Source organism: Mirounga angustirostris, unplaced genomic scaffold, assembly GCF_029215605.1.
Source record: "Mirounga angustirostris isolate CCGP_5_RB_7025 unplaced genomic scaffold, mMirAng1.0.hap1 SCAF_5, whole genome shotgun sequence".
NCBI lineage: Eukaryota > Metazoa > Chordata > Mammalia > Carnivora > Phocidae > Mirounga > Mirounga angustirostris.
Genome location: NW_026991713.1, coordinates 164,897,840 through 164,919,856, shown reverse-complemented (window position 1 = coordinate 164,919,856; position 22,017 = coordinate 164,897,840). Strand labels below are relative to the sequence as shown.

General features: G+C 49.5%; 1 protein-coding gene and 1 pseudogene across 7 annotated transcripts; both read left to right on the top strand.

The window, feature by feature from the left end:
* The first annotated feature begins 1,344 nt into the window (after positions 1 to 1,344).
* On the top strand, positions 1,345 to 1,985 carry LOC135364576 (large ribosomal subunit protein uL6-like; annotated as a pseudogene).
* An 8,125-nt stretch (positions 1,986 to 10,110) lies between these two features.
* On the top strand, positions 10,111 to 21,167 carry ASL (argininosuccinate lyase). Of its 7 annotated transcripts, none has more exons than XM_064593049.1 (17): positions 10,111 to 10,467; positions 10,692 to 10,738; positions 14,179 to 14,373; positions 14,614 to 14,697; positions 14,958 to 15,014; positions 15,177 to 15,274; positions 16,774 to 16,851; positions 16,952 to 17,029; positions 17,422 to 17,474; positions 17,807 to 17,869; positions 18,066 to 18,180; positions 18,364 to 18,448; positions 18,561 to 18,620; positions 18,884 to 18,967; positions 19,598 to 19,678; positions 19,819 to 19,925; positions 20,035 to 21,166. In XM_064593049.1, the coding sequence occupies exons 2-17, from the start codon at positions 10,727 to 10,729 to the stop codon at positions 20,177 to 20,179; spliced, it is 1,395 nt and encodes a 464-aa protein (XP_064449119.1). In that variant the 5' UTR covers positions 10,111 to 10,467; positions 10,692 to 10,726; the 3' UTR covers positions 20,180 to 21,166. The 7 variants fall into 7 exon arrangements, with proteins under 7 accessions (XP_064449119.1, XP_054362536.2, XP_064449121.1 ...); XM_054506561.2 differs by having other exon boundaries at positions 10,404 to 10,467; positions 10,584 to 10,738; XM_064593051.1 differs by lacking the exon at positions 10,111 to 10,467 and adding an exon at positions 11,475 to 11,618 and having other exon boundaries at positions 10,474 to 10,738.
* Positions 21,168 to 22,017: the final 850 nt, after the last annotated feature.

The following is a 22,017-nucleotide window of genomic DNA, read 5'->3' as shown; positions in this document are numbered from 1 at the left end:
CCATCTTTTTGTTCTATTTGGGCATTCAACAAACTCCATGGTACCCACCCACACTGGAAATGGCCATCTGCTTTACTCCGTTCACCAATTCAAACGCAAATCTTTTCTGAAAACACCCTCACAGACACACCCAGAAATAATGTTTCATCAGCTATCTGGCCATCTCTTAGCTCAGTCAAGTTGACACAGAAAATTAACTATCATAGTGGAATAATATGCAGCCTAAAAAGGAAGGAAATCCTGCCACATTATATGATGTAGACGAACCTTGAGGACATTAGGCTAAGTGAAATAAGCCAGTCACAAAAGTTAAAATAATGTATGATTTACTTATATGAGATATACAAAGTAGTCAAATTCATATATAGAGAAAGTAAAATGGTGGTGACCAGGGGTTAGGGGTAGTGGGCAAAGGGGAGTTGTTTAATGGATATAGTTTCTGTTCTGCAAGATGAAAAAGTTCTGGAGATCTGTCTCACAACAATGTTGATATACTCAACACTACTGAACTGTACACTTAAAGATGGCTAAGATGATAAACTTAATGATGCATGTTTTCTACCACAACAAAAAGTTAATATACAATAGCATTTCTATATGATATCAACAATAATTTAAATTTTATGAAAATGATAATAAAAAAGATTTGAGCTTTTTTTGGCCCCATCTACCACGAGAATAAGGATCATTCTCAACAATCAGACTGTTGGCATTCCCGAAAATGTTGACATTACTCTGGAGGGCTATTTTGAAGGTCACCAGAAGAAACCTGAGGAGGGATTCCAACTACATTACTGTAGAACTCAGTTTCCTTGAAAAGAAAAAGAAGAGGCTCCAAGTTGACAGATGGTGGGGCAATAGAAAGGCTCTGGCTACTGTTTACACTATCTTTGGTCATGTACAAAACATGGTTAAGAGTGTTACACTGGGCTGGGCGCCTGGGTGGCTCAGTTGGTTAAGCGACTGCCTTCGGCTCAGGTCATGATCCTGGAGTCCCAGGATCGAGTCCCGCATCGGGCTCCCTGCTCGGCGGGGAGTCTGCTTCTCCCTCTGACCCTCTTCCCTCTTGTGCTCTCTGTCTCTCATTCTCTCTCTCTCAAATAAATAAAATCTTTAAAAAAAAAAAATTAAAAAAAAAAAAAGAGTGTTACACTGGGCTTCCAGTACAAGATAAAGTCTCTGTGAAGACATGTATCATATGATCTCACTGATATGAGGAATTCTTAATCGCAGGAAACAAACTGAGTGTTGTTGGAGTGGGGGGTGGGGTGGGAGGGATGGGGTGACTGGGTGATGGACACTGGGGAGGGTGTGTGCTCTGGTAAGCGCTGTGAATTGTGCAAGACTGTTGAATCTCAGATCTGTACCTCTGAAACAAATAATGCAATATATCTTAAGAAAAAAAAAAGAAGAAGAAGGTAGCGGGAGGGGAGGAGTGAGGCGGGGGAAATCGGAGGGGTAGACGAACCATGAGAGACGATGGACTCTGAAAAACGAACTGAGGGTTCTGGAGGGGAGGGGGGTGGGAGGATGGGTTGGCCTGGTGGTGGGTATTGAGGAAGGCACATTCTGCGTGGAGCACTGGGTGTTGTGCACAAACAATGAGTCATGGAACACTTCATTTAAAACTAATGATGTAGTGTATGGGGATTAACATAAGAATAAAATTAAAAAAAAAAAAGATAAAGTCTCTGTGTGTTCACTTCCCCATCAATGCTGTCATTCAGAAGAATGATTCTCTTGTTGAAATCTGAAATTTCTTGGGCAAAAAATACATCTGCTGGGTTCAGATGAGGCCAGGCATTGCCTGTTCAGTATCACAAGCTCAAAAAGATGAGTTAATTCTTGAAGGAAATGACATTAAACTTGTAGCAAATTCAGCTGCTTTGATTCAGCAAGCCACAAGAGTTAAAAATAAGGATATCAGAACATTTTTGGATGGTATCGTTTCTGAAAAAGGAAAAGTTTAGCAGGCTAATGAATAGGATTTAAGCTGTTCAGCTACAGAAACAGCAAGATGCCAGATGATTTTTCAGACTTCTTTGTGATATTTTAAAGATGCACTAACAGCTGTGTGTTAAAAAAGAAAAGGAAAGAAAACTACAAGATTTGAGATACTGGATTGGATGGATAGCAGATTAGACACTATAGAGAAAAAGATTGGTGAATTAAAGGCATAAAAATAGGCACCATTCAAAATGAAACACAGAAAAAAAAAAGAATCAACAAAAATAAAAGAGCATCAATGAGCTGTGGGACACTTCAAGTTTATGTACAGATAATTAGGATCTCCAAAAAAGAGGAGCAAGAAAGGGATAGAAAGATATTTTAATATTAAAAATTATAAATCCACAGACCTAAGATACTCAACACGAAAAATGAAGAAAACTGCACCAAGACATATCACAATCAATTTCTCAAAATCAGTGATAAAGAAAAAATCTTAAAAGCAGCTAGAGGGGGAAAAAAAGACATGTTACATATAGAGGTACAAAGATGAGCCTGACAGATTTGTCATTAGAAACAATGCAAGTGGAGCAACATCTTTAAAATACTGGGGAAAAGAGTCAACTTAGAATTCCATATGTGGAAGGAATATTTCTCAGAACAACAACAGGATGACATGAAGACATTTTCAGGTATACAAAAGCTGAAAGGATTCATCACTGGTGCTATAGAAAAATAAGGAAATGCTTTAGACAAAAGGAAGATGATAGCAGATGGAAATCTGGATCCACACAAAGGAATAAAAAGCACAGGCAATGCTAACTACATAGGCAAATATGTAAGATTTTTTTTCTTACTGCTTTGTTATGGCCATTCTAGGAAACTAATATACCTATATCTAACACCACACTTAATGGTAAAAAACTGAATGTTTTACCCCTAAGTTCAGGAACAAGACAAAGATGTCCACTCTCACCACTTCTATTCAAAATTGTACTGGAAGTACTGGTCAGAGCAATTAGGCAAGGAAAAAAAAAAGGGCATTCAGGTTGGAAAGGAAGAAGCAAAACTATATTAGCAGATGACATGTATGTAGAAAATCATGAAGAGTCCACTAAAAAAGCTGCTGGATAAACAAATTCAACAAGAGTGCAAGATACAAGATCAATATATAGAAGTCAATCACATTTCTATACATTAACAGTGAACAGTTGGAAAATGAAATCAAAAAAGACAATTCCATTTATAATAGCACCAAAAAGAATAAAATATTTGGGAATAAACTTGTCAAAAGTACTCCAAAACTTGTGCCCTGAAAATTATAAAATATTATTGAAGGAAATTAAATAAGATCTTATTAAATTAGAAACGCCCCATGTTCATGACTGGAAGACTTAATATTGTTAAAATGTCAGTACTCTCCAAATTGATCTCAATACATCCTTATCAAAATTCCAACTGCCTTTTTTGCAGAAAATGACAAGTTAATTATAAAATTCATATGAGGATGCAAGGGACCCAGAATGGCCAAAACAAGCAACAAAAGAAAAATGAATAAACTGGACTTCATCGAGATTAAAAACATTTGTGCTACAAACAATACAAACTAGAAAGTGAAAAGTCAATCCACAGAATAGGAAAAAAATATTTGCAGATCATACATTATGTACCTAATAAGGGACTTGTATCATCAAGATTAAAAACTTTTGCTCTAAGAAAAATGCTGTTCAGACAAAGAAAAGACAAACCACAAACTGAACGAAAATCTTTGCTAAGTGTATATGTGGGTGAATGACTTGTATCCAGAACATATAAAGAACTCTCAAAATACAACAATAAGCAAAGAATCCAATTTAAAAAGGACAAAAATTTTGAATAGACCTCTCACCAAAGATGATAATACATGGATGGCAAATAACCATATGAAAAAATGCTCAGCATTAGTTATTAGGGAAATGCAAATTAAAGCAATAATGAAACACACCATGCACCTATAGGAGTGACTAAAGTTAGAAAGACTGACCATTCTAAGTGTTGACAAGGATGTGCAGAACTGAAACTCTCACATACTGCTGGTGGGAAAAGTAAATTTGTACAACACTTTGCAAAACTATTCTGTAATTTCCTAAAAAATTAAATATACATCTACCATATAGTCCACCCATTCCATTCATAGGTATTTATCCAAGGGAAATGAAAGCATATGTGCATAGAAAGACTTGTACATGCATGTGTTATATGTAATAGCCCCAAATTGGAAGCAACCCAAATGTTCATCAACAGACAACTGGATAAACAAATTGGGGCATATCCATACAATGGAATACTACTTACCAATAAAAAGAAGTGAACTATTGATACATGCAATAACATGGATAAACCTCAAAATAATTATGCTGAGTGAGAGGGGCGCCTGGGTGGCTCAGTTGGTTAAGTGACTACCTTGGCTCAGGTCATGATCCCAGGGTCCTGGGATCGAGCCCCACATCGGGCTCCTGGCTCAGCGGGAAGTCTGCTTCTCCCTCCCCACTCCCCCTGCTTGTGTTCCTGCTCTCGCTGTCTCTGTCTCTGTCAAATAAATAAATAAAATCTTAAAAAAAAAAAATTATGCTGAGTGAGAAAAGCCAGACAAAAAATAGATAGATAGATAGATAGATAGATAGATAGATAGATAGATGATAGATGATAAATAGATCTATCTGGAAAATGCAAACTAATCTATGATTACAAAAAGAAGATCAGTGTTTTCTTGGGTATGAATGGGGAGAGGCAGGAGGAAGGGATTATAAAGAGGTACAAAGATCCTTTTGGGTATGAGGGAAACATTCACTACCTTGATTATGGGTAGTTTCATGGGTATATGTCAAAACATATCAAATTGTACACTTTAAATATTTGTATATTATTGTGTATCAATATATCTCAATAAAGCTAATATATACATCATATATATAATGTGTATGTATACACATACGTATGTGTATATCCAAATTCATTAGAGTTTTAATAGTAGGATTGTGAGCATTTTTTAACACTTGGAAATTTTCAAAAATGCCAACTTGAACAACTATGGACATTTTGCAAATCTTCCATTACCGACCTTACTCCTTTTTGTTGTTGTTGGAGCATTTTAAAATAAGTATCATATAATTTCACCTGAAAATTCTTCAGTATGTATCTCTAAAAGATAAGAACTTCTAAAAAACAAAACCTTATGCCATTATCTATTGTAGGTGTTTTCTAAAGTGAACGTGAGTGGTTTTTGTAATATATTTTTAGTGAAATTTTTCTTGAGATAATTTTATTTTTATTTATTTTTTAAAAGACTTTATCTATTTATTTGAGAGAGAGCAGGAGTGAGGGGAGGGAGAGGCAGAGGGGGAAGCAGACTCCCAGCTGAGCAGGGAGCCCAAGGAGGGGGGTGTGGTCCTCGATCCACGGACTGTAGGATCATAACCTGAGCTGAAGGCAGATGCTTAACTGACTGAACCACCAAAGCGACCCTCTCGAGATAATTTTAGATTCACATGCAGTTGTAAGAAATGATTAGAGGGGCGCCTGGGTGGTTCAATTGATTGGGTGCCTGGCTCTTGGTTTCAGCTTAGGTCATGATCTCAGGGTCCTGCCATCAAGCCCTGTGTCAAGCTCCCCACTCAGCAGGGATTCTGCTTCAGGGTTCTCTTTCTCCCTCTGCCCCTAATAAATCTTAAAAAAAAAAAAAAAGAAAGAAATGATCAGAGACATCCCTTTACACTCTCCTCAGTTTCCTCCAGTAGTAACATTTTGCAAAATTACGGTATGTCACAACCAGGATTTTGACATTGATACAATCTAATGATCTTATTCAGATTTCCCTATTTTACTTGTATTCTTTTTATGTGTGTGTCTATATTTGTGTTAAGTTATACACAATGTAATCACCTGTGTAGTCTCGTGTACCCATCACAAAGTCAAGATACTGAACAGTTCCAACAACACAGTGATTCCTCATGTTGCCCTTATATAACCATTTCTCCCCACCATCCCTAACACCTGGCAACCACTACTCTGTCCTCCATTTCTAAATTTTTTTCATTTCAAAAATGTTGTATCAGTAGAATGATACAATGTATAACCTTTTGAGATTGGCTTTCTTTTCCCACTGAGCGTAATTTCCTGGAGATTCAGCAAAGTCATGGCATATATCAATAGTTCATTTATTTTTATATGTTGAGTTATATCCCATGGTATATATTTATACTGAAATATGTATTAATATATTATATATTAAGATTTTTTTAAATTTTATTCTTATGTTGGTCCCCATACATTACATCATTAGTTTTAGATGAATATATTAAGATTTTATTTATTTATTTGACAGAGAGCATGAGCCGGGGTGGGGTGGGGGGGCCGAGGGGCAGAGGGAGAGGGAGAAGCAGACTTCCCCAGACAACACAGGGCTTAAACCCAGGACCCTGGGATCATGACCTGAGCTGAAGGCAGGCACTTAACCAACTGAGCCACCCAGGTGCCCCTATATTGAAATATATATATATATATATTTTTTGAAATATATTTTTAAAGGTCATTTTTACATACAAAAATTATTATCATCATTCTGCTGCTTGCAAAGGGCACCAATCATTTGTTTTGCCATTTTTGGGTGGCATGTTCTATAAAGATCAATTAGGTCATGTTGGTTGATAATTTTGTTTAGATCATCCAAATCTTTCCTGATTTTTTGTATACTGGTTCTGTCCAATTACAGAGAGAGGGATGTTAAAAATCTCCTATTATAATTTTGGAGCTATTTATTTATTCCTTTAGTTCTGTTAATCTTTGCTTCATATAATTTGAAGCTGTGTTATTAGGAGCATACTCATTTGGGATTGTTAGCACTTAATGATTGATTGACCCTTTTATCATTATATAATGCTCCTCTTTATCTCTGGTAATATTTCTTGTCTTAAAGTTTACTTTGTCTGATATGAAAACAGCCATTCCAGATTTCTTATGATTATGCTTACATGGTATATCTTTTCCATCCCTTTACTTTTAACTTGTCTGTGTCTTTATGTTTTAAGTGAATTTTTTGCAGGCAGCATGTAGTTGGATCTTAACTTTTTAAATGCCTTCTGACAATCTCTGCCTTCAGTTGAAGTGTTTAACCCATTTATACTTAATGTAATTATTAATACAGTTGTTTAAATCTATTATTTTTTTTTCTATCTGTACTTGTGTCCTTTATTCTTGACTTCCTTGGATCAAGAATATTTTAATATTTTATCTCATCTATTGGGTTTTTAGATGTACCTTTTTTTGGTGGTTGCTCTAAGGATTAGAATATGAAACCTTAACTTATCCCAGTTTGCTCTGAATTAATATTAGTATACCTCTTCATGTATAACATAACCACCCTACAACAGTATAATTCCATTCATATCCTCTTCTACTTTGCTATAAAGCTAACAACACATTGTTATTATTTTTAGTTTAGTCATTTGTCTTTATTTTTTAAGATTTTATTTTTAAGCAATCTCTACACCCAATGTAGAGCTCAAACCAACAACCTTGAGATCAAGAGTCACATGCTCTACTGACTGAGCCAGCTAGGTGCCCCTAGTCATTTGTCTTTAAGGAAATTAAGAAGAGAGAATAGTCTTCAATGTATAGTTGCCTTTCCCAGGGCTTCTTATTCCTTCTTGTAGACCCAGGCTCTTATCTTATTTCATTTCCCCTCAGAATGAAGAACTTCTTTAGCTTTTCTTATAGTCTGGGTCTCCTGGCTGTGAATTTGTGCACCTGTCATTTAATAAGCCTTGAGAATTTGATCCAATCTCAGCCACCATTTCTTTTGCATTATAGGATTCAGACAACACTAGCAATTCCCTGGGAATGGATTCACCCAGTCCCCAAACCCCAGCAGCCACATCTTGTCATTCTGAAGGGGAACTGGGTCTGACGGTCATCAAAGAGGTCCCTAAGAATGAGGCACTTGTAACTGCTTTCCACAATGGCCCAAGAGCCAGTTTTCCTTCCAGTCATGCTCCCATGCCAAACTAAGGGTCCACCTAAACCTCCTACTTGGGGCAAGAGTGGCTAGGCTATTGAATGGACTGAGTGTTGCCTCTTGAAGGCCTGAGATAGTCACCCTTCAGGCCTCTGGTGGTTTGAGAGGACCTGTCCTTCCTATCCATCTTCCCTGTGCTGGTAACAGACTGGCCACTGGCAGGAACCCTTCTCCAAACCTCTCTCAGCCTCCCTGATGTTTTGCTCAGGGACATTATCAGCTTTTTCAGAGAGAACTTGGTTACTGTGCTTCCATGAGCCTTTAATGCCAAGGACATTTCCTTAAGATCAAGGGCCATGCCCACTTTAGTGTCTACTGCCAGGGCCTTAACTGCAGATTCTTTTGATTTGTCTGTGTTTGTTTTTTTTTTCTTCATAAACCTTCATGCTGCCTCTTCGTCTTCTTCCTTCTCCTGAGTTCCCTTCCCCAACCCTGCAGGAGCCTCCACACAGAACAACTTTGCTATTTGCTGCAAGCAAATCTGAGGTGACAGTCTCTCTTCTATCATGTGGTACAGTGTGGTCAGCCAACTGTCTCCTTCTAACTGGTTGCCCATGGGCACGTCCACTAACCTCTAACCCTTTGCAGACTCAATCTCTCCATCTGTAAGCAGGACTGTTGTAAAGATGAAATAAGATCAATCATGTAAAGGCTTTAACACTGTCTAGCACCTGGTGAACCATTGTGTTAGGTGTTGTATTTACAGTCCTACCTGTGTTATGCATCCTGGTTATAGCCCTGCTCTCAAACATCTTCCCTGACTCTCTTTCCAGCCTCAACTCATTCGCCAGAGGGTTGCTGGATATTCAGGGATGTGAACTCATGTTTGCAGAGTACCACTGGTTCTCACCCTTCGCGACGCGGGAAGGGATGTCAGGCTTCAGACCCTAGCAAGTAGATCCCAGGGACTTGCCACAGCTCTCAGTTTAGAGGACCACATGGCTCACAGCTGGTTTCATGGGCTTCCCCATCTCTGTCTACCTGTGGCCTGATGTAGCCCAGTTCTGGGGCTTCTGGGGGAGAAGACAAGAAAGGGCTGGGAATCATGGAGATAATGTAGATGAGGCCTGGGTAGGGGAGAGGACCTGAAGCTACAACTACAGTGCTCTCAATTCAGGGAAAGACTACTAGGTGCTCCTATAGGATCCAATGGGAGCCCAGAGCCGGACACCTGGTCAGCTGGGAGTCTCCCCAATATTGATGATGCTTGGCTAGAATACTGATGGACAAATGGGAACAGTGAGACAGACAGTGAAGGAAAGGCATTCCAAGCACAGGAAAGAGCATTTAAGGAGACTTGAAATAGCCTGATACACTCTAGGAACTGCAAGTAATTCCAGTCTGTTGGTCACTATGATCTACAGGGCCAAGACCAAACTTCTCCCTTGACATTCAAAGCCCTTTGTAGTCTTGCCTGAAACTACTTCCCACCACTCCTGCCCACCCTACTCCTGTCCTTTTGTTACTGCCACTCTAACAGGTTCCTGTTCTCCCAGCAGGCCATTAACGTTCTGGCCTCCAGGACTTTGCCCAGGCTACTCCCTTTGCAGGGAAAATTCTAACCCTCTTCTTTGCAGAGCTAACTCCCTCTCATCTTCGGGGACATCTCTTCAGAAGCCCCTTCAGGGCACAAGTTGGATGCTGTACCACCGCTGTCTAGAACCCAGCTTCTCATTTTTGTTGAATAGTTAATCACATCAAGGAAATCTTCCCTGAGTACCCCAAATACGCGCCGGCCTCCATGCTGCCATCAGGGCTCCCCGAAACCTGTCCACGCCTTGCCAGGGCTTCTTGAGGCAGGTTATCATTTCTTTCTTTTTTTTTTTTTTAAGATTTTATTTATTTATTTGAGAGAGAGAGAATGAGAGAGAGCACATGAGAGGGGGGAGGGTCGGAGGGAGAAGCAGACTCCCTGCAGAGCAGGGAGCCCGATGCGGGACTCGATCCCGGGACTCCAGGATCATGACCTGAGCCGAAGGCAGTCGCTTAACCAACTGAGCCACCCAGGCGCCCCAGGTTATCATTTCTTATGCTCATTTCTTTTTCTTCAGTGCCCAACTCTACCTGGCACAAAGGAGGTGCCGCCTACCTTTTGTTGAATGAATGAATGAATGAATGAATGAATGATCGGGCATGCCTTTTCACCTTTTGTATCTTGTGAGCCCGCCCGGCCTGGCCGGGTGTTTCCAGTGCCCGGCACAGTTTGTTGCCTTCCGCGCCGTCGCTCAGGCACCACCCTCACAGCCCCTACCCCCTCCCTGGGGCCGCTCGACCCAAAGCCCCTCCCGAAACGGCTCCGCCCACAGCCGGGGTTGGAGGGCGCAAGCAACGCCCACCCCCCAGGCCGCCTGGGATTGGTGCGGCCGCCGCCAGGAGGCGGGCACGGGGCCGGGCCGCTGCTGACGTTCGCGCGGCCAGAAAAGCCCCGCCAGGTGGCTGGCCAGGGGAGACGGCGCGGCCAGGAGGTGGTGAGTGCCCGACGGGCGGGACGGGCGGGACGGGCGGGACGCGCGCGGCGGGCGGAGCTGAGGACGCCGACGACCGTGGCGCGCACTGGGCGCTGCCCACGTCCGCCTCCCTACAGGCTGCGCTGGGCCAAGCGCGGTGCCGAAGCACGGAGCCCCGAGCCCGCCCCGCCCGAGGGACCCCGTCCGGGGGCCGAGGAGGTTGTCAATCCCGGCTTGTCTTCTAGACCCGGACCACCTGGACGACGACGAACCGCCCAACATGGCATCGGAGGTGAGTGGGACCTCGGGGACGCAGGCCCTCCGAGTGTCCAAACGAGGGGGAGGGGCACTCTGGGAGCCAGCCAGGGCCGTGACCTGCGCACGGGATCTCCCCGTGCCAGACCTGCCGCCGGCCACCCTCCTGGTAATCGTCTTCGCTGGCTCCAGGCGATGGGTACCTCCTGGTGCACCTGCCAGGGCCTGGGAGAGACCTGTGCCAGGCCTTCCCGGTGGCCGCATCACCGTCTGCTCTCTCCCCTTTCCCGCTCCCTGGGAGCCTGTGTGGCACTTACCAGCCCACAAGGCTAGGGAAGGTGGCCCTGACCTGACCTGATAGTGCTCCCAGCAAGGGGGCAGGAAAGGAGCTGCCCACTCATTCAGCTCCCTCGCCTCTTCATTCCTTCTTCCCCGATGCCCTTCCTGTTAGTCCCCACCCTGCGCCCCTTCTCCTGCTGTAGCCCTTGTCCTTGTGTAGAAGAGGCCACATGACTCTGGCTTGTGGAAAGAACCAGGACGTAGGGGACCATGCCCTGGGGCCCTAGTGGCCCCAGTGTCTGGTGGCTTCCTGTCTCACTGGCCTCTCTTCCTTAGAGCCAGAGGGCTCCTGGGTTCTCTTCCTGACTACTGAGTAGGCACAAGTGTCTTTTCTGGGGCCTCAGTTGAATTATCTGGCAAATGGGGCTAATAATAGATCTCTGCCTCCTTCTGTAAGGTACTGGATCATGAGGTCATTGCTTTGAAGCTTTCAGGTAAAAGGGGCTGTTTGCTTGATGCCAGTGAAGGGAACCTGTGGCCTGGGAAGCAGGAGATCTGGGTTCCAGTCCTTTTTGGTCCTCATTAGCTAGCAAGGCACTTCCTCTCTCTGGACCTGTTTGTTCATCTGAATAAACTGGGTAAGAATGCCTGCCCTGCTAGTTTCTGGATCATGGTGTAGTGGGGGACGACAGGGCTTGGACTTTGGAGGCAAACAGAGTTGGTTTCTGAAGCAGTCTCTCGACCTCCCAGGGTAACAGTGCCCAACTCACAGGAGGGTGTAAAAGCATATGTAGAATGCCTAGCACAGGGCCGAGCTGTCCTACTATGTAGTAAGTGCTCAATAAATGGTGGCTAGGCCTGGGTGGCGTAGTCGTTAGGTGTCTGCCTTCCGCTCAGGTCATGATCCCAGGGTCCTGGGATCTAGCCCCGCATCAGGCTCCGTGCTCCATCAATCTTTCAAAAAATAAAAATGGTGGCTAAGGATACCAAAGGTAACAACAACGTTATTTCCCTTGTACTTTCTAAATTGGCTGTTGCTCATTCATCCCAGCCCAAACCAGTGCTCCTTGCCCCAAAGGTATCATTCTGGCCCAGATGTGCCCTAGGTTAGAGGGGTGCCCTTTCTGCCACATTGGGCTTCCCCCTCTCTTCAGAGCCCAAATGGTACCGCCTCATTCTGACATCCTTCTGGGATCTTTTTTAAAAAAAGATTTTATTTATTTATTTATTTGAGAGAGAGATTGAGAGCTTGTGGCTGGGGGGGTGGCGGCGGGACAAGGGGCAGGGAGAGGGAGAGAGAATCTCAAGCAGACTCCCCACGGAGAGGGGAGCCCAGCAGAGCAGCTCTATCTCAGGACTTTGAACTGAGCGGAAACCAAGAGCCGGACACTCAATGGACTGAGCCACCCAGGCCCCCTCTTTCTCGGGTCTTTTTTAAGCCTGCCAGTGGGGTGGGAGCTTGGCCCCAATGCAGAGTGGGCTGCCTTCAGGAGACCAGAGCATCAGGTGCCTTCTGCTTGCCCCAGGCCGTCCTGTGGGTTGGTGCTAATTGGTTTGGCTGAAGCTCCGCTTGTTAAGTAGTTGTTATTACTAACAACCTGGGCAGGGAGTCCAGGGCCTGCCGGAGGAGGCAGTGCCAGGTTCCTGGCTGAGGGACCGGCTGGCTCCCAATCCTGACTGGCACTGGCCGGCCCTGGGCCTGTGGCCCCAGCAGTCAGGAAAGGGAGCCATGGGGTGCTTTGCCGGAGAGCTAGGCTTGGCGGGTAAGGGGCGGATCTAGCTCAAAAGGTTGAGGGGGGTGGAGGCTGCTTCTGCAGGGCAGAGTCCTCAGACAGCCAAGGCTGCGGGGCGATGGGTCAGTTCACAGCCTGGGGCCTGAGCGCAGGGGAGGCCCCCACAGGGCGCACAGGAACCAGGACCTGCGCTAAGGCACCCCCTGCCTCGGGCAGCCCTCGGCCCCTCCCTTACTAAGAGAATTTACTGAGTGCCAGGCATCGTGCTATGTATGCACTTAGAAATTTTACCTAATTGAATGCTCCTAACAACTCTAGCAGATAGGTACTACTATTGTCCTTAAAGAGGGGTAACCCTGCAGTTTAGAGAGGTTATGTACTATGCCCACAGTCAGGTGGCTAGGAGAGGTCTGGGACATTGCAGGGTGCCAGAGGAGGACATATGTCCCCAGCAGCCATTATAAACTCTCCTCCACAGGAAAGTTGTCAGTGAAGTAAAGTGCCTACCTTCACCCAGGGAACACTCTCCTAATCCTAGGCATTCTGGGAGCTAGGACTGAGCCCCATGTGTTCTGTACCCCTCCCCCATCTGTCACATGCTCTGGCCTCTGTACTCTTTCAAAACAGAGGTGTCTCTGTCCCACCCCTCTGCCCTTGGCTCCTGGGAGGCAGAGGGTCAGCTAGTGACCTTCTAGAAGGCCAATGATAACAGATGCGCCAGAGGCATTCTCCAAAGGAGTGGTAGAGGTTGGGATCTTAGGCCCTGCCCCAAGCTATGGGAGAGAAATGCAGGCCGCTGGAGCCTGATGGGGCCCCTCAGGTGCTTCCTTGCCTGTCCCTGCTGCAAAAGTTCAGGATACCAGAGCCAGCAGAGAGACCCTGGCGGAACATGGGGTTTAGAGTGCGGACTCTGCTTCAGAGAGCTGGGCTGCAGCCCTGGCTCTACCTCCCAGCAAGGGCTCTGTGCCTTGGTTTTCCCCTCTCGGTAGCGGGATAGAATTGGTACCTGCTTCAGAGAGGGTCTGTTGGTGCATGCCAAGCAATTACAATTGTGCCTGGCACACAAGAATGCGACATGTGTGAGCCGGGATTATTATCATTATCGTTGGAATATCAGAGCTGGATTGAAACTCTGGATTCCAGAATGACATCTCCCATTGGTCAGTAGCAGGAAAGGTCCCAGAAGTTCTGCTGTAGTCTCAGGGGTGCCATCATTTCCTTAGAGAAGTGTCACAGCGTGGGAAAGAACCCTAACTTCAGCCACATTCCCACACTGACTCCCTGAGTGACTTCAGGAAAGTTCCCGATCCTCTCTGAGCCTCAGTTTCCTTATCTGTCCAGTGAAATAATCCTGCCTGCTGGTTCCCACTGCCATCAGACTGGATAACTCTCCTGTGGGCCCTTTGTGAGAGGCACTGTTCTCAAGGGTGGGGAGGAGATTAATTGCTCTTGCTCTCCTGGCCAGAGTGGGAAGCTGTGGGGTGGCCGGTTTGTGGGCGCAGTGGACCCCATCATGGAGAAGTTCAACTCATCCATTGCCTACGACCGGCACCTGTGGGAGGTGGATGTGCAGGGCAGCAAGGCCTACAGCCGGGGCCTGGAGAAGGCGGGGCTCCTCACCAAGGCTGAGATGGACCAGATACTCCATGGACTGGACAAGGTATTCTCTACATCCTAAGGCCCACCCTAGAGCCCCTCCCTGTGGTCCCAGGCTCCTACCAAGTCCCTTGGGGGTGGGGACCGCACCCCCCTGTGGAGCACTCACCCTTCTTGTGGCAAACCTGTAGAACTCAGCTCTTATACAGAGACAGTCAGTGTTCAGGGTCGGGGTAGGACCGGGGACCGGTTTGGCTGCAGACGGCTGACCCCTGACCCCTGAGGTTGTCGCCATCTGCTACAGGTGGCTGAGGAGTGGGCTCAGGGCACCTTCAAACTAAACCCCAATGATGAAGATATTCACACAGCCAACGAGCGGCGTCTGAAGGTATGACCCCCCACCTGTCCACCTGGCCTCCCCTCTCCACCTCACCCTTGGCCACTTGGAGCATAAACGCCATCATTCTGTTCCCTTCCTCACTGGCAGAGTGCAGGCCGGACCTCAGAGCAGGTGGCCTCCACAGAGAAGGCAGGGACCAGGAGTAGGGAGGGAAGGTGACAGGGCTGGGAGGAACCAGGCCCTGCCTGAGCTGCCCCAATGGGCTACAAGCAGGCAGACCCTGACCCCATGCTTCCCTCCACCCCCAGGAGCTCATCGGTGAGACTGCTGGGAAGCTGCACACGGGCCGAAGTCGGAATGACCAGGTGCCGCCACCTCCTACGGCCCCTGCCCCACTGCACCCCCGGGCCCTGTGCATTCCCGATCTTGGGGAGCCCAGGTGGCAGATTTAGGGCTCGGCGGTGGTCCTGGCTCCCCAGCGAAGCAACACATCTCTCTCCCTGAGTGCCACATTCTCCTCCCCACAGGTGGTCACAGACCTCAGGCTGTGGATGCGACAGAACTGCTCTAAACTTTCCGCCCTACTCCGGGAGCTCATCAGAACTATGGTGGACCGGGCAGAGGCGTGAGTCTCCCATGGACCCCCAGGTGGCAGAGGGGGGCATGAGGGCAGCCAGGGTCTGCTGTCCCCTAAAACAGGCAGCGTGAGTGCCAGATCTAGGTGGCAAGGGTGAAGGAGGTCGGGGAGCCAGGCCCTGGGGTTCAGGGGCGTCCTGGAACTCCTGGACCAAGTGAGGCAAAGCAGCCAGGCATGGGGGCACTTCCTGCCATGTTTCCTACTGCCAGGCCCGCCGAGCTCAGCAGGCAGGGCGAGCTCACCCTCTGAGGCTTCATAAGTACAAGGCTGAGGCACTAGGCAGATGCCCCGAAGCCTGAGGAAAGGGGCCGCCTGTGCTGGGGGCAGCCCGGGTCACCCTTGGCCTGCCTGTGCCCCCTGACCACCATCCCACCCCCCGGTCCCCACCCAGCACGGACACAGGACAGCCAAAGCTGCCTCCCGCTGGCCTTATCCCAAGTTTTGGCTCCTGTGACCTCACGTCTTTGGGGTTGGCTTTGCTCTTTGCAGACCTGGCTGATTTGCTGCCAAGAAGTCCCGATCTGGTGTCACAGACAGGGTTGACCCTTCCTCTTCCCCAGCTCCCTGTGACCTCTTTTTCACTGACCTTACCACCTGGGGGAAAACAAGGTCCTAAGAACTGTCAGTCACCCTGGGGGTGCTGGGGAGAAACAGGGAGTGACTGCTAATGAGTAAAAGGTGTCTTCTCTGGGGGGATGAAAATGTTCTAAAACTGATGGATATACACTAACATGTACAGTCTAGGGCGCCTGGGTGGCTCAGTTGGTTAAGCGACTGCCTTCGGCTCAGGTCATGATCCTGGAGTCCTGGGATCGAGTCCTGCATTGGGCTCCCTGCTCGGCAGCGAGTCTGCTTCTCCCTCTGACCCTCCCGAACCTCATCCCTCTAATGCTCTCTGTCTCTCATTCTCTCCCTCGCAAATAAATAAAATCTTAAAAAAAAAAAAATTTTTTTTTTAAAGTGTACAGTCTAAATGGGTGAACGCTAGGTGAATTGTATCTCAGTAAAGCTGTTTATTTAAAAAAAAAAAAAAAAAAACCAAACCCAAACCATCCCCTACAGCACCTCTGCCTCTGCCTTGCCTACTTTAAAGAGCCCCCTGCTCTTCCGAGGTCCTTGGGAGCTTCTCAAGTGCTCACAAATGCGACTCCCCCTGCCAGGTAGTACCCACTCTGTGTGCCCTCCTTTGCTCTCCCCTCTGCTCAGAGCTGAGGACTTAATCCCGTTTGGTCCCAGCCCCAGCTCCACGGCACTGGCCCAGTCCTTGGGTCACACTGCCCCACTTCTGGGCTCCTCCTTTATGATGTGTTTGTCCCCAGGAGATCACTTGGTTTCTTGTGCAGGCAGATCCTTGGAAGGCTGGCCCTGCCTTTCCCTGCTGGGGCTCAGGCCTGCAGGATACGGGGTGACACAGGCAGCCCTTGCCTGAACCTGCTGAGCCCCTCGGGCCCCTGCCCCTATTCTCTCCCCCGCCCCCCACCCCGCAGGGAACGTGACGTCCTCTTCCCAGGGTATACGCACCTGCAGAGGGCTCAGCCCATCCGCTGGAGCCACTGGATCCTGAGGTGAGTGGGGTGGGACATAGGGCAGGGGTACTGTGGAGGGGCTGTGACGGAAGGGAGGGCCCCAGGATGCCCTGACCTCCTGCCCCCCGGCTTCCTGCAGCCATGCCGTGGCGCTGACCAGAGACGCTGAGAGGCTGTTGGAGGTCCAGAAGCGGGTCAACGTCCTGCCCCTGGGGAGGTGAGTAAGGCCCCAGTGTTCTGAGGGCCTAGTTGGGGGTGGGGGTTGTACCACATTGCTAGCATGGTCCTCGGGGATCAGCAGAGAGGAGGCGCTAGCAAGGACAGAGGAGGACAGCCAGCCAGGTAACTGGCCTCTCCGAAAGGGAGGGAGCCCTGCTTGGACCCACGGCTCTCTCTAAGATGGGGGTCACCAGAGCAGGGCCAGAGCTCTCCAGGGAGGTCCCAGTCCGCCAGCCAGTTGCCCTCAGCCTGCCGTTGCCACTCCATGGGGACAAGTGTTCCGTCAGCCACGCTGCCTGGGCGGCCGCCCTGACAATCAGCACTTGGTGCTGGTGTGCACGTGTGTCTGTACCAGGAGCCCTGCTCACCTGGGCCCCCCTCTTCCTGCAGTGGGGCCATCGCAGGCAACCCTCTGGGTGTGGACCGGGAGCTGCTCCGAGCAGGTGAGGTGCCCTGCCCCTCCCCCGTGGAGGTCCCCCTCAGTGCCTGCCAGGCCCCACAGACACACACTCGGAGGGGGCAGGGGTCTGGTTGATACCCTCATTTATTACCTATGGACACTGAGGCTAGAGGGGCAAGAGAAGGCTGGTGGCAGGGGTACATGGCTGTGGGGACACTCAGAGCTCCTGCTTCTTTCCTGGGACCTGTACAAGAGACCCTGCCCCACTCCTGCCCCTCCCTACTTTCCTCCCTGGCAACCTGATTTGGGGTAGAGGAAGCCCCTCCTGGCCCTCCGGCTGAGCCCTATTGCCTTCCCTGTCTCCCCCTCCTCCAGAACTGAACTTTGGGGCCATCACCCTCAACAGCATGGATGCCACCAGTGAGCGAGACTTTGTGGGTGAGTCCTAGGAGCCAGCGCGCTTGTCCTCTATAGGGCTATTACCCTGCACCCTGCTCTAATTTGCCCTCTAGCCCTGGCTCCTCTCCAGCCCCCTCCCACCCCAAGTCTGGTCCACCTGAGGCTTCTCCAGACTGAGTGGGGAGCAAGAGAGGCCTGGTGACCAGAAGGCCTGCTCTCCCTTTCCTCCCATAAGCTGAGTTCCTGTTTTGGGCTTCGCTGTGCATGACCCACCTCAGCAGGATGGCTGAGGATCTCATCCTCTATGGCACCAAGGAATTCAGCTTTGTGCAGCTCTCAGATGCCTACAGGTAAGGCTGGGCCCTGCCGTACCCCAGCTCTGCACCCACCAGCATGGCTTCCTTCCTCCCCATTCCCTCCCTCCCTGTCCCCGGGCACACCTGGACTGCATGCTGCTAGACCTCACCTGATCCAGCCAGCAGACCAGCCAAGGGGCAGGGGAGCCCTTTCAGCCCCAGCATCTCTGTTCCCAGCACCGGAAGCAGCCTGATGCCCCAGAAGAAAAACCCAGACAGCCTGGAGCTAATCCGGAGCAAGGCAGGCCGAGTGTTTGGGCGGGTGAGCAGGGCAGGGAGTGGGGGCAAGGCTTTTGGGCTGACCTGGAGGGTCCTGAGGGAACTTCCAGGATGGGCTCTGAGGTCCAGCCTCCTCAGTCTCACTCTTTTCTCAGTGTGCTGGGCTCCTGATGACACTCAAGGGACTTCCAAGCACCTACAACAAGGACTTACAGGTGCGAGGCTGGGGCTGTGGGTGAGGGACCCACCTGCACATACACTGCATCTGATTTCTCAGGGCCCTGGCACATCCAAGCAGGGGCCCCACAGAATTGCCACCTCCCATCCTATGCACCCAGCCCTTGACTGCCCTTGAGAACTCTCCTTTCTGTTGGTGTGGCTTGTACGAGGTGCTGAGTGTTCCCAGTGGAGGGCAGTGGGGATGCCTCAGTGGGGGACACGGCTGCTGGGCTCTCACTTCCTGCTGCGTGCCTCGCAGGAGGACAAGGAAGCCGTATTTGAAGTGTCAGACACCATGAGTGCCGTCCTCCAAGTGGCCAGAGGTGTCATCTCTACACTACAGGCAAGCCCCCCGTCCTGTCCCCCAGGCCCCTCTACTCTTGGGATGGGCATGCCAGGAGGTGATCTTGAGAGGAGGCGAGGGTGGGTGCATCCAGAAGATCTGGGGCAGGGGGAGGTGGGTACGTGTTTGCTCCCGCCCCTGGGACCAGCGAAGAGACGAAAGGTGCGAGCTACAGGAGAATGGAAGTGGGTTAGAATCTAGGGGTCCCATCAACTGTCCTGACCAGATTTCTTTTTTAGCCATCTATGATGGGAAATTTCGGTATGCGCAGTTGAGAGAATGCTCAATGAACCCCGGTGGACTAACGGCCAGCTTTAACAATAATCAGCTCCTGGAGTTTCTTGCTTTGGCTATCTTTACTCAGTGCCCGCCACCACCCGGTGCTTCTGATGCACGCCAAGGCTGGGGACCCTGAGAAAAAGTGCTGGCAACCCCAGGAGCTCCCCTAAACATCATCAGTGATGATGGCAAATGGCTCAAGCAGAGAGAGCAGAACAGGCTGGGTCAGAGTGGATCTGCCCAAGGCCAGGGACATCCTGGCTAACGGCGGGTACACCTTGGGCCTGAGACTGGCAGCTTCACCACCCAGGGTCCCCAGGACTCACCACTCCCCCCACCGGTGTCCCCCAGATCCACCGTGACAACATGGCACGGGGTCTCAGTCCTGACATGCTGGCCACTGACCTCGCCTACTACCTGGTCCGCAAAGGGGTAAGTGTGGGGTGGCTGGGGGGGAGGCGGGAGGAGATGGGGATGTCCCCCAGGCCGAGGGTTGGGGGGGCGTGAGGGCCTGGGCTGAACAGGGGTCAGAGGAAGACTGAGTCGGTGCCGCCCGTGCCTGGCTGCCCCAGATGCCGTTCCGCCAGGCCCATGAGGCCTCCGGGAAAGCTGTGTTCATGGCCGAGACCAAGGGGGTCCCCCTCAACCAGCTGTCGCTGAAGGAGCTACAGACCATCAGGTGCGGCCCCCTCCCCTCCCTCTGCTGCCTCCCAGGAGGTGAGCCTGGGCCCCTGAGGCCCCTGGGGGGCCCCGCTGGGCCCTGGCCCACCTCCTCCTCTCTCCCCCAGCCCCCTGTTCTCGGGGGACGTGAGCCACGTGTGGGACTACGGCCACAGCGTGGAGCAGTACGCCGCCCTGGGTGGCACGGCGAGCTCCAGTGTCGACTGGCAGATCGGCCAGGTGCGGGCCCTGCTGCGGGCCCAGCAGGCCTAGAGCCCTCTCCACCCCGTGCCTAAAGAAAGCAGGCCCAAGAGGAGGCCGCTGCTTGTTTCCTGCCCAGCCTGACTCCCTCAGCGGTGGGCTTTCAGGGGCCTGTTGAGTGAGCAGTTGGGGCCATCAAGGAAGCGGAGAAAATGGACAAGGGTGGCAGGAGTCATGGATGGGGAAGGAGAGGGGCTTGCCTTCATTAGAGCCTCCGCCCTGCTCAGGCCCCGCACCCTTCACTGTAGGAGGCACAGTAACCGGCCCAGAGCATCCTGGGAGGACTGGCCTCCTCGGAGCCTTGATGGCCCCTGATGGGCTTGGTTAACTCAGTCAGTCCCTGTTCATTATCCTTCCTTCCAGCATCCTCTAGGCTCGCCTGCTCACATTCTCCCCTTGCTTAACTCACCCTTCCCTGAACAATCAGGCACCGTGACAGGGTGTCCTGGGCCCTCGTGCGGGGAATGGCATATTTGGTGGTAAAATCAGTCATCCAGCTAGCGTGGGATGCCAGGCATCTAGGTGAACTTCATACATGCAAACATGTCTCCTTCACCCTAGAGAGTAATGTACTGCCATGTGGTCCCAGCACGGACCATGAGGTGAGGGCCAGACAGGAGTGCCTGGGGGGACCTGCCCCCTGTTGCAGTCAAGGACTTACATTTAGTCTGCAAAGGGCCTGGGGTCAGGCCTGGCACACAGTAAATGTTCAATAGCAGTGAGTCCCCAGAACCAGCGGAGGCCTCTTCTACATGGAAGTCACCAAAATCCTGATAAGAAATGTCTGAAATTGGGTGCCTGGGTGGCTCAGTTGGTTAAGCGACTGCCTTCGGCTCAGGTCATGATCCTGGAGTCCCAGGATCGAGTCCCAGGATCGAGTCCCGCATCGGGCTCCCTGCTCAGCAGGGAGTCTGCTTCTCCCTCTGGCCTTCCTCCCTCTCATGCTCTCTGTCTCTCATTCTCTCTCTCTCAAATAAATAAAATCTTTAAAAAAAAAAAAAAAAGAAATGTCTGAAATTTATGTTTTATTAACAACAAAGTTAAACTCAAGGAAGAATGAATGACCCCTCCCAAGTGTTTCTTGGGAGCAATGGAAACACTTTGTAGGGGCGCCTGGGTGGCTCAGTTGGTTAAGCGACTGCCTTCGGCTCAGATCATGATCCTGGAGTCCCGGGATCGAGTCCCACATTGGGCTCCCTGCTCTGCGGGGAGTCTGCTTCTCCCTCTGACCCTCCCCCCTCTCATGTGCTCTCTCTCATTCTCTCTCTCTCAAATAAACAAATAAAATCTTTAAAAAAAAAAAAAAGAAACACTTTATAAACTAAACAGCCCAAACTCCAGCAGTGGGCACACCACACCACATTCCAAAAAGGGCCAAAGCCATGGCTCACAGAATGTTCTAGAGTATTGGCTCTCAAAGTGTGGTTCCTCCTTCCCCTCGTCCTCCTCATCTGGGAATTTGTTTAAAAATGCAAACTTTCAGGCCTGAGACCTACTAAATCAGATTCCAGGTGGGGTCCCAGCTACCTGTTTTTGCAAGGCCTTCAGGTGATTCTGATGCACGTTCAAGTTTGAGGATCACTGGTCTCTAGAATCTTGTTACCTAAAGTCGCTGCAGACCACCGCCTCTCCTGGGCCCCAGCGTGACCTGATCCAGAATCTGCGTTTTAACAAACTCCCCAGATGTTGGTTGTACACATTAGAGTCAAAGTGCTGATTGAGAGAAGGTATGGAGTCTGGTCTCAGAAATGAAGGAGGGATTTATGTCCGTCGAACAGCAGACAGGATTAAAATAATGATTGCAATACATACTGTAATACATTTGACACACGGAGCAGGTCCTGCCCTAC